Source organism: Coenobita brevimanus, chromosome 99 (assembly GCF_032717465.1).
Source record: "Coenobita brevimanus isolate Jiangsu-jjx chromosome 99, ASM3271746v2, whole genome shotgun sequence".
Classification (NCBI taxonomy): Eukaryota; Metazoa; Arthropoda; class Malacostraca; order Decapoda; family Coenobitidae; genus Coenobita; species Coenobita brevimanus.
This window is the reverse complement of record NC_137052.1, coordinates 17,505,718-17,518,250: the sequence shown is the minus strand read 5'-3', so window position 1 is coordinate 17,518,250 and position 12,533 is coordinate 17,505,718. Positions and strand designations below refer to the sequence as shown.

Here is a 12,533-nt window from a genome sequence, read left to right as displayed (position 1 = left end):
CTAACCCTATCCACTCATATGTTGATGACTCTACCCCTCACCTTTCCATTCGGTTCCTGCAACGTCCATCTCAGCAGTTACTTCAGCAAACAAGGGATGAGGCTATGGCACACCTAATGTCTGACTTGGCTCGTATCTCTGACTGGGGTAAAAATAATCTTGTTGTTTTTAATGCATCAAAGACTCAGTTTTTACACATATCAACCCAACAAAATCTTCCACAGGTATACTCACTAATGTTTAATAATATTCATCCTAATCCTGCATCATCCTTGAACATGCTTGGGGTTTCATTTACTCGGGACTTATCTTGGAAAAATCATACAGTAATCACTCTAATATCCGGACGCCCAATAACCGAACATCCCCACTACCCGGACCTAATCGTCCTGGGATCCAACATTCCCAAAATGGTCCGAAAACCCAAAAAAATAAAAAACACAATTTTTTTCCCGTTCGTAATTTGAACTTGCCGTGCGTGCCGCGGAAGAGCATTGTTTTGGCACGTCATTCCTCCGACGTCTGATAGAGCGCCGCTGCATCCTCCCCACTTCCCGCCTGTCTCTCACTGCGAGTGTACGCTCCTCGTAATGGCTGCCCACGTGATCGCTTTTGTGGTGGTGCCCTACCTGCTGCAGGGCCTCCTGCTGCTCCCGGGCCTCCTCTTAGTGTGTGTGATGATGGCCCCGCCACCTGAGAAAAGGAAGAGAGTGGTGTTGACTCTGGAAAAGAAGAGGGAGATACTGGAGAAAGTTGATGCGGGTTGGTCTTCTTCCCGCATTCTCCACGAGTACAACCTGGCCCGGTCGACTTTGTTCGATATCAAACGTTCCCGAGACAAACTCATGCAGTACACGGCTGACTTCTTGTCGAGAAGCAAACGCAACATGGAAAGGAAGGTTATGTTTACCCCCAAGTTTGCAGAAATCGACCAATCCACGTTGATTTGGTATTGACAGCAATGTGCAGCTGGTGTGATGGTACGTGGAACGGAGCTGAAGGCTGCTGCTGAGAAGTTCGCAAGGCTTCACGACGCCCTAGACTTCAAGGCATCCGAGGGTTGGCTCTTCGCGTTCAAGTTGCGACATGGCCTTACCAACTGTAAAGCACATGGCGAAGCATTGGACGCTAACGAGGATGGAGTTGATGAGTTTCGGGACAAGGTGAAAGGCTTGATCGACAGGGAGGGCCTAACTCTCGGTCAAGTCTACAACACTGACGAAACTGGCCTATTCTATCGCTCGCTGCCAACGAACACTCTAGCCGAGGAGACGGAGAAGCGTGTACCTGGCCGCAAGCTTTCCAAGGAACGGATATCTGCCTTGTGTTGTGCCAGTGCTAACGGCATGCACCGGCTTAAGCCCGTTGTTGTTGGCCGTGCAAAGCAGCCTTGGTGCCTTCGTGGGGTGATGGATGTCCTTCCTGTCGTCTGGTACCATTCTTTGAAAGCATGGTTCACAGCTGTGATCTTCAAAGACTGGTTTCACCATCACTTCATCAATGAGGTCATCCATTACCAGACGAAGACACTGGGAATCCCGCGCGACCAGGTAAAGGCTCTCCTTCTACTCGACAATGCACCTGCCCACCTGTGCGACAAGGACTTGGTTGCTGAAAATGGCCGTATTAGGTGCATGTTTCTGCCACCTAATATGACTGCTCTCATTCAACCAATGGACCAAGGAGTGATCGTGGCAACAAAGCGCCTATACCGTCGGAAGATCCTGGACGAGGTGATGGTTATTCTCGAGGACGAGGACGAGCGCAGGGAGGGACGGGACACACGAGGCAAGCGGACTTTGGAAAACCTTCACTGCTACAACATCAAGTCTGCGCTGTACAACTGGGCTAGTGCATGGAAGTCCCTGTGAAAACTCTTGAAAATGGTTGGTCTCGTCTGCTTCTTGGAACGGATGTGGAGTACGATTTTCTGGGCTCTGACATGGATGACTTCCATGCACGGCTACGTACGCACGGCGACGATGTTGATGTGGACGATGTTCGTGAGTGGTTGGATGACAACGAGGGCGATCTTGGGTATCAGACATTGTCTGATATCGAGATCGCGTCTTCGGTTGCTGGTGTCAGTACTGAACTTGAAGATTCCGACGACGAAGGCGACGATGATGCGGACTCCTCTCAGCAGGACACTGCTTCAGCCATCCCCAAGCTGAGCGCACTCCGGGAACATCTAGAGTTCATCCTAGACTACCTGGAACACCCGGACTGTGACAGGGGGATGGGGCCCTTGGGACTCGTGGAGGAAGTGCGTGCTTTCAGGCAGCGCATCATCAATCATCAGAATCGTCGGTCATTGCGTCATCAACCATTGACAGTTTTTTCAGGCCCGTGACCCCCGCTGTGCCCAGCCCTGGCTCCACTCCGTTGCCTCCCCAAGACAGGCCATCATGCTCCGAGCCACAGCCCAGCACATCAGCCACGGTGGAGTCACCGCTCGACGTGAGTTTGCGGCTTTCTTCAGAGTCCTCTGCAGTGGGTACGCTATCACCACGACCCAGCGATGCACCCCTAGGTCGCCTGCCAGTGATACTTTCGGACTCTGACAGTGAATAAACAGCAAGAACTTCTCCACTAGACCACATGGGAATTTTGAGTGTTGTGCAGTGAAAAAAACGGTGTGTTTTGTTAAGGATTTAAAGTTGAGCAAAAAGACTCATTAGAAAAGAAATTTAACGTAAATAGACTTCTTTGTTTTGGCTTTGGAAAATAAAAAAAAATTGGGAAGTTAAAGTGCAACACTAAGTTACAATGGAGCATTATTTGGACAAAAGTGAACACTGTGAAGAGAACGGACTTCTGTGTGTTATTGACTAAGTTCAGTGCAAGACTTCAGGAAGAGTGCACTGCAAGTGCTTCAGGAAATCGTTCTTACTGTCAGAGTCCAAGAGGAGGCGGTTATTCATCGAGGTGGCCAGGGACTTGCTGTAAGTAGCCAGAATGTTTCATACTGTACTTTTTTCCATACTATACTTACTAGAATGTTTCATACTGTACTTTTTTCCATACTATACTTACGTTATTTCACTCTTTAATGTCTTTTATTGGTGTGAATAGGGTGTTAGTAGCTATGCATGTGCAGTAGGAATGTGTTTTTCTGAGTTAGGCTAGGTTAGGGTCCATAAGTACCAGAATGTTTATTAATGTATGAACATACTTCTAAACCCTCATTTTATGTTTCTTTTGCATTTATTTCAGTCATTTATGTGCCTTATTGGTGTGATTTGGGTCTTAAATAGGTGCTATGCATGTCCAGAGGGAGTTGTATAGGTGTTTCTCTGAGTTAGGGTCCATAAGTACAAGTCCATAAGCTGGGGCCCAATATCCAGACAAAACCAATAACCGGACCTACCTATGGCTCTATTACGTCTGATATTGGAGTGATTACTGTATTACATGTCTTGTAAAATTGCTTCCAAGAGATTAGGTGTGCTAAGCCAACTCCGTTCCTTCTTTACCCCTGCACAATTGTTGACTCTATACAAGGGTATTATCCGCCCCTGTGTGGAGTACAACTCTCATATATGGGGAGGCTCCCCACATACAGCTCTTCTTAGTAGGGTGGAGTCAAAAGCTTTTTGTCTCATTAACTCTCCTCCTCTTATTGACTCCCTTCAACCTCTGTCTCTTTGTCACACTGTTGCATCTTTATCTCTTTTCTATTGCTGCTTCCATGGTCACTGCTCCTCTGAACTGTCTGCATGCATTTCTCCACCTCTATTACGGGTGCGTAGCACCCGTTTAGCAGCAAACTCTCATCCCTTTTCTGTCCAACTCTCTAATGCAAGAGTCAACCGTTACTCCCAGTCCTTCATTTATGCAACAGGTCAACTTTGGAACTGTCTCCCTCTGTCTGTATTTCCTGCTTTCAGTGATCTCCTGTCTTTCAAATGCAGTGTGTCCAATCAATCAATCATTTCCTGTGGCACCCCACGGGATGCAAAGGGTCTCACTGAACTCTCTCCACCAATATTTGTCTCTTGCCATCTCCTTCAGGTCCCACCAACACTCCTCTCCTGCTTCTTTTTTCATTGTCCTCAACCAGGTTTCCCTCGGCCTACCTCTACCTCTTCTTCCTCTAGCAGTCCACTCTGTCACATCCTGTATTAAACAACCTTCTTTTCTGTATATGTGCCCCAGCCACTTCCAGCGAGACAGTCTCACATATTCATTAACTGGTTCCACTCTCGTAATATCCCTTACTCTTTCATTTGTAACCCTGTCTTGCCACTTTACCTCAAGAATCCTTCTCAGTATTTTATTCTCAAATCCTAATACTTTCTGATCTGTTGCAATTGTACTGTACCATGACTCATGCCTGTAAATTAAAATTGGTCTAACCATGGACTTGTAAATTTTCACTTTAGTATGTACCGAAAGCATATGATTATTCCAAACAGATTTCAGCAGTGTGTCCAGGCATCTCAAAATGATCGGATCTTGATTTTGGCTCTCTCTTGTATTTAGTTTTTCTCTTGGAAGGAACAATAATTGCGGGCTCACGACCTTTGGTTCCTTCTTCCTCGCTTAAAAAAAAAAAAAAAAAAAAAAAAAGGATTCATGTAATAGCACTCACCCACGTAGGTCTGCTCTGTGCCAGCTCCCTTGTAACACCTGTAAATCTAAGATTAGCACACTGCTTCACAATATACTGTATATGTATTTGCACTCAGCCATCCAGGGTTTGTCCTCCATGCCTTTTGCATTCACTGTATTTTCACAAACATAAGCTCATTCACATTGCCATCACTGTGCATCACAAACATATGCACAAACACTCAACAACACATCCATGCCAACCTCTGGCCAGTAGCATCCTTCAATTCACATACAGTAAGAGCTCCTTAAGTCAAACTTCTGTAAGTCAGAAACTCCCATTCTATCTATCTATCTATTTATTGCCATACGTCTTAATCCCGTAAGGGGTGGCCACAAACAAATCGCTTCCATGTCGCCCTGTCCCCTGCCATTTCACTGATCTGCTCCCAGCTCACACTCCCCTCCCTCATATATCTCTCCACTTCATCCCTCCATCTCATCCTTGGCCTCCCCCTCCCTCTCCCCCCCTTCACCTCACTCACATACAGTCTCCTCATCAGTCTCTCATTCTCCATCCTCTCCACATGTCCAAACCACCTCAGTGTGTTTCTACTAATGATATCCTATCACATCCACATTCACATCACGATGCTTCTTCACTTTCTCTTTTGTTAGTCTGTCTCTCCATGTGACTCCACATGCTCCTATCAGATAACTCATATCCACTGCTCTCACTCTTGTGTCCCTCTAACAAGGTCCAAGCTTCACTTCCATACATTAGAGTTGGTATCACAATACTGTCATGTAGTAACTTTTTCACTTCCATGCTCACTTCCCTGTTTCTTATCTTTGCTTTCAAGGTACCAGCAACCTTTCTTCCCTGCTGTACCCTTTCAAGCACTTCTCCCTCCAAACCTCCATCCTTACTCATCACACTACCCAAGTACTTAAATGTACTCACATTTTCCAATTCCTCACCATCCAACCTTGCTGTACATTCACCGACTTCACCTCTCTCAAAGACCATCACTTTACTCTTCCCTATATTCACCATTAGATTCAATTTCTTACACACTCTCCCAAACTCATCCACCAAACCTTGCAGCTCCCCTTCGCCTTCACTCAACAACACAGTATCATCTGCAAACAATAGTACAGGAAGTTTCCAAACACTACCCTCTCTCATTAGGGCCACTCCAACATCCACTACCCTACCTTGTACTTCTTTTATTACCCCATCTATGTACAGATTGAACAACCATGGAGACATGACACATCCTTGTTTCAATCCAATCTTCAAAAAGAATAATCCACTCGATTCACTATCCACACGCATTGCAGCCTTAGCACCCTCATACATACTCTTCACTCCCATTCGCGGGATGCAGTTTTGATTTGCTTGTGACTTGTGGGTGGTCAGTGGTTAACTTTCATCTGCATTTAGTTGCAGTCTGGCTGCCAACATTAATGCATGCACATGAACATGATTGTGTGCAACACACATTATAGGAAAAGAGAGAGTAGGTTGATTACATACCAGTCTGGGGGAAATGGCAGCCAGATAGAGTATTTCATGGTCAGGAGGGCTGATAGGAGGTTAGCGAGGGATGTTAAAGTTATAGGGAGCGAGGAGTGTGTAGTGCAACACAAGTTACTGATATGTGACATGGTGCTTAAGGAGCAGGTGATGAAAAAGAGGACCAATGCACATAGGAGGAAAATATAGAAGTTGAAAAACCAAGCAGTAAGGGATGCCTTCTATAGCAAGATGAATAGAGTGGTGGCTGAACAGGATGAAGTTGCTAATAGTTTTAATGAACAGTACAGAGCCCTCAAGTCCAACCTCTTGAGAGTTACTGATTCAGTGTGTGGATGGACAAGGGGCCTTTCAAGCCATAAAGTAACTTGGTGGTGGGATGAGGGTGCAGAAGAAGCAGGTAAGGAGAAAAGAAGGCTTTTCTGGGAGAGGAATACTTGGCAGCCAAGCATTGGGCAAGAGAAGAGGTGTACAGGGCAAAGTCTGAGTCTCAGAGACTTTTACTTGATAATCTAAATAGTGGGGAAAGGAAGAATATGATATTTAAGGTGGCAAATCAGATGAAGAGGGAGAATAGGGATATCGTAGGTGAGCAGTGTGTGAGGAATGATGAAGGAAAGGTAGTGGTGAACAGTGGGGATATTAAAGATGCCTGGAGAAAGCACTACAACTGGTTGTTGAATGAGGAGTTTAACTGGGACAGGGAAGGTTTGGAGCCAGCAGATCCAGTGTTTGGCCCTTGGCCTTTGATTGATGCTGCTACTGTGAGCAGGGCATTAGGCAATATGTAGATGGGGAAGGCAGCAGGTGTGTCTGGGTTGACTGCTGAAATGTTGAAAGCCTCATGAGATGTAGGAGTGGAGTTAGTCACTGATTTGATACATACAATTACATGTGAGTGTGTTGTCCCAGCTGATTGACTGAAGAGTGTAATTGTAAATGTGTATAAAGGGAAGGGTGATGCCCTGGAAAGAGGAAATTATAGAGGCAAAAAGCTTTTGTACAAGATAATGAAGGTAATGGAGAGTTCTGGAAGGTATGATTGGAGAAAGAGTGAATATTGATGAGATGCAGTTTGGGTTTATGCCAGACAGAGGGACCACTGATGCCATATTCATTGTTCGAGCTTAAGGAAAAATATATAGGAATGAAAAGGGAACTGTACTTTGTTTTTGTTGATTTGGAGAAGGCCTGTGACAGAGTCCCTAGAGAGGTGGTGAAGTGGGCAATGAGAAAGCTTAGCTTGGAGGAGTGGCTGGTTAGGGCAGTTGTGGCCTTGTTTGTGGGTGATCCCACCCATGTAAGGGTGAATGGAGTTTTGAGTGAGGAGTTTTCTGTGAATGTTGGTGTGCATTAGGGGTCAGTCTCAAACCTCTTGTTGTTTATTATGGTACTTGTAGCCCTTTCATGTGACTTCAGCAATGGACTCCCATGGGAGATGTATGCTGATGATTTGGTGTTGATTGCATGGAACGAAAGGGAGGCAGAAGATAGATTTTGGAAATGGAGAGATGGTATGGGGCACAAGGGCTTAAGAGTAAATGCAGATAAAACAAAATTTATGGTATTAGGGCTGGTTGGGGTCCTGTCAAAGAAGAGGGAGAGTGGCCATGTGCAACTTGCACAGGGTGTGGGAAGTAATTTCATCTCGCGCAGTGTTTGTGATAAGTGGGTGCATAAGAAATAAAGTGGTATCAGAGGTAGACTGCTAGATAACTCTGATTTCATGTGTGTGATGTGTTTGGGAGAGCATGTGGAGATTGGCAGATGTAAAAGGATTGAACTTGCTGGCGAGTCTCTTGAGTGCGTGGAAGAGCTTTGTTATATGGGAGACATGTTATATGCTGGAGATGGGACTGGAGCTAGCTCTGTGGCTAGAAGAAGGAGTGGTTGGAAGAAGTTCAGGGAGCTGTTGCCTCTCTTGACATTGAGAGGGCTCTCCGTCCATGCTAAGGGATCTTGTATGCGGCATGTATTAGGTGTGTGATGTTGTATGGTAGTGAGACCTGGGCAGTGATGGAAGAGGATATTCGCAGAGTCAGACATACAGAAGTGGCAGTGATTAGGTGGATGTGCCATGCGTCCATGAGTGCAAGGCCTGGAGGGGCTAGGTTTATGATGGAAGAGTTTAAAGGTAAGATGGGACTGGAGTGTATTGGTGTTGTGATGAGGAGGGGTAGATTGAAATGGTTTGGTCATGTAGAGAGGATGGGGGATGATAATTGGGTGCAGAAGGTGAGAAGTGTTAATGTTTGGGGTAGGGTAGCAAGAGGTAAACTGAAAAAGACATGAGATGAGGTCACTGAGTGTGACGTCAGGGATAAGTGACTAAATAGGGAAGCTGCCAGAGATTGAACAGCATAGAGAGCCGCGATTAGATACCAAGGCCAATTCATGCAAGCATGTTGGAGCCTTCAAAAATAAAATTAAATGAAACAATCCAAGTCCTCCTCTTGAAATAAAATGAACTACCTGAAACATAACTGTAATGAATGCATAAACAGGTTTAATTACCGATGCTATTTAAGTTATTACCAGCTGCGATAGCGAAGCTGGTACAGTATTGTTTTCAGTTTGCGTTTGTGTGTGTGTGTGTGTTAGCACAATAACTTTGCAACAGCTCAAGATACCATCACAGATTTTTTATACGTGTGTAGTAGGGAAAAAAAGCGATCGTGATTTTGAAATTGGTGAAAGTAGGTCAAGTGGTATGTGTCCGTTACTACGATAACTTTGCAGCCACGCAAGATACCATCACAAAATTTAACAGGTGTGTTGTAGAGATGAAAGTCTCCCATGAGTTGAAAGCTGGTGAAAGTACGTCAGGGTCTGTGTGTCTCTTAACAAGATAACTTGGCAGCCACCCAAGATATAACAGAATTCTACAGGTGTGTAGTAGGGATGAAAATCTCCAACGTGTTCGAAATTGGTGAAAGTAGGTCAAGGTCACATTCCAAGCCATGCTAGATATGTATTGGCTCACAGCTGGTGTGATTCCCCCCTTTGGGGGGGCCTCTAGTTAAGTCTTGCATTTTCTTGTCACTTTTTGTTACTTACGTAGTATGTAACCATTGTACTTTATAGTATGAGGGGGAAAAAATCTTCCTGAAATAGCTGAGTATGAGGGGTTTAAATGCTTTTTTCAACAAATTTATTACAGTAAAAAAAAGTTCTAATACCTCCCAGGGAAGGGATGATCACAGGTAAGTCAGACTTACAGATAAGTTGGCAGGCTTTGGCCTTAGTTAGTCCTACTTAAGGAGGTCTTACTGCACATATGCAGTACACAACACAAAGTCATCACAGTTATCCAAAACCTCCAGTCAAATAGAATCCTTTGCTGTACACACTTGTGCACCAACACATGGCCATTCAAAATATCCAGCCAAACAGCATCCTGTATGGAGTCCCCAAAGATGATCATCCTTCAGATATTCCCCTTCCCAGAGAGACACGAGCACATCTAGCCAGAGGTAAGTGCATCACTGCTCCTCTCTGCTACACAACTAACACTGAATGCAGTACAGCTCACAAACAATTCATCATACCCACACTAAATGCAGCCCTCCACATCACAACACACTTACTTACCTCATGCATAATGCTATCATATGTAAACTCGACATAAATCCTTTAGGAGCAACTGGTTGAAGTGGATGGTTTCCTGCAGTGCACTGGGTTCACATTTTGATGAACCTGGGGTTGCAATAACACAACAACAGCTGTGTCCACTTTTTACATCCACTGATTGCATCATTATTATTATCATGAAGCAGCAGAATTGTATACATAATGCCAGCAGACAACTATCCCTGCAATGTGAGAAAATCAAGATATGTACATAATGCCACATATGGACCACCCTGTACAGAGTATGGTATTGGATGTTAATATTCATTCCCCTTGCTGTTAGAAAGGGATCCATTACATGGTGGTGCCAAGTAGCAGAGCATCACCACTTTCTTCTCTTTTAAACATCTCTTTGCATTCTCCCCGTCTCACAAAAAGAAGATGGTGAACTGTAAAAAAGCAGGAAGCTCAGCAGTCCACTGAGCTCATTTTCAGATGAGCTTGGAGCCACAACAACAACAGCAACAGCAACTTCTTCTCTTCAGGTACAGTGGAGGCAGTGGCCACTGTGGAGAATGTGATGGAACGTGTGGCTGCCTACCTTGGTCGTGATCCCTACCAAGTCCGTCTGGCCAACATGGTGCCACCTGATGTGCCTCGCCTCATGGCCCCACCCCACACCAGGAATGTGGTGGCTCAGGACATACTCCCATTGCTACTCCAGAAGGCCTTTTATGCACAGAGGAAGGAGGAAATTGATATTTTCAACAAGGTCAGTTTATACTGTACAGTAGTAGTAGCAGTAGTAACTAGTTGTATGGCTCAGGACATACTTGCACTGGGACTCCAGAATGCCATGTACTCACAGAGGAAAGAAGAAAATTCCCACTGTATCAATGTATCTATATGCAGTAGTGGTAGCAGTAGTAGTAGTAGTAACCCTGGGCACATCTGAACGTTAACCTGGTAAACTGTAGGGTGAATCTGGTAACCTGGCTGATGCAATGGCCATGTTGTTCAGGATAGTGGGAGAATGACCCACCACAGGCTCAAAAGACGTAAGTGACAAATGAGTACCGTGTCTAAGCACCTACCCCTGCATTTACCTTACATTTTAGTCTAGAAAACTTATAACTGTGTGATGGTTTTATGACCATGTGGTGGTGTTGGATCTCTTATGTTAAGATGTTTATGAACCTGTGATCTTTTACCATGTAGTGCATTTAGGCATAACACTGATATTTATAATTTTTCCAGTATATAAAGTCAGTTTAAGTATGGGTCCAGTTCTTAGGTGTTGCAGAACTACACCTTATAGGAGAAAATGGCCTCCTCTATAATTAATCTATAAGATCATTTGCTGTTGTAGCTCTAAAATTTTTGAGAATTGGACTTGTGCTACTATAGCACATTTTACCCAAAATTAGCCCTAGAATGATTTAAATTTCTCAGAACTCTTGTGGGAAACTCCAAATATCTACAGCTGTACACATGTCAGGTGATAAATTGTTTTTCTAAACTTCGCCTGTGTTCCAGCTGCTTCTTCCATGACACTCCTGATGACTTCTCATAATCACATTGAGATAAGCACTGAACAGTCATTGGAACACGTAGCACATGGTTTGTCCACCTTAACCTAGTGGAGATTTTTGTCCATTTGCAATATATTTCCTGTTGCTCAGTGGTAGAGTAAGACAGAAATACAGATTTACATCCTTTTTATAGCACTGCTTCATGACTAATACCATATTTTAGTATTAATCTCTTGTTACACTTCAGCATCAGAGATGGGAAGATGGCAGTTTTAGGCCAAGTTACCACCATTTTATATATGTCAAGCTTTTCCTTGCTCTCTGCACCAGTCCTCATCCCATCTTTGGTTGTGAAATTGAGATGATAATTATGTACTTTACAGTATTATGTAAAGTATATATAACTCTGGTATAAAAATATGATAAATAATTTTGCCCTCCTGTGTCATTTGCAGGAGAACCGGTGGAAGAAAAAAGGGTTGTCAGTGTTGCCACTTTGGTATGGGTTGAACTATCCAAGCATGTTCCAGTATGGCGTTCAGGTGGTTGTGTACGAGTATGATGGCACTGTGGCTGTCTCGCATGGAGGTATTGAAATGGGACAGGGCATCAACACCAAGGTGGGTTGGTTTTACCGAAAGCCCTTGTTGTCTCTCTTTTTTTGACATTTATTAATATTTTCTTTTCCACTCCAATGATTTACTGTATATTTGTTGTAACTGAATTTTTTACTAATTGGTGCTGGATTTGTAGACCCTTGAATACAACATAGTGTATTGAGATTCATATTATTATCCATCTGCCTGTGATAAAATATACTATTGTCCACTTCGTCACATTCAGTCATCTTCAGCCCTCGCATTGAGAGAGTGAGGTGAACAAGCTTTTGTAGTTGGCTGTACAGTATGCCAAATTTGAAACTGGGGCATCCATCAATATTTAGTGAATGTCTGACACTTAGTACAATGAATAGTTTTAATCCATAGTATTTACATGTTCATTGATGGTAGAAATTGGAATGAGCATTTTATTTTAAGTGCAAATTAACCCGCCCTGTCCCGACCGATTTTCCACCACTGACACCCCCCCCATCCCGACCAATTTTGGAAAAAAAAAATTTTGGCTCAAACCTCTGCTTTTGGTGAGAAACATCGAAAATTCATAGAGAAATCGCTCACCTGAGGTATAAGATACTGGATACAGGTAGCAGTACCTCCTTACCTTACTGTGTTTTCTATCAGGCTGGCTCCAAAGAAAACGAGTTCTATGAGAGGGTAGCTATTCCACACCACTCATAAACGATATTTATTTATTAATTTGGTACGAATTGATTTGTA

At 44.0% G+C, this 12,533-nt stretch overlaps 1 protein-coding gene across 1 annotated transcript in view; it reads left to right on the top strand.

Annotated features, from left to right (window-relative positions):
• Positions 1-12,533, top strand: part of LOC145414384 (uncharacterized) — a 175,556-nt gene that overhangs the window by 73,467 nt on the left and 89,556 nt on the right. The window contains exons 14-15 of the mRNA XM_080283922.1: positions 10,210-10,436; positions 11,652-11,816. Coding sequence (XP_080140048.1) covers positions 10,210-10,436; positions 11,652-11,816 — 392 coding nt within the window. The remainder of the gene's footprint in view (positions 1-10,209; positions 10,437-11,651; positions 11,817-12,533) is intronic.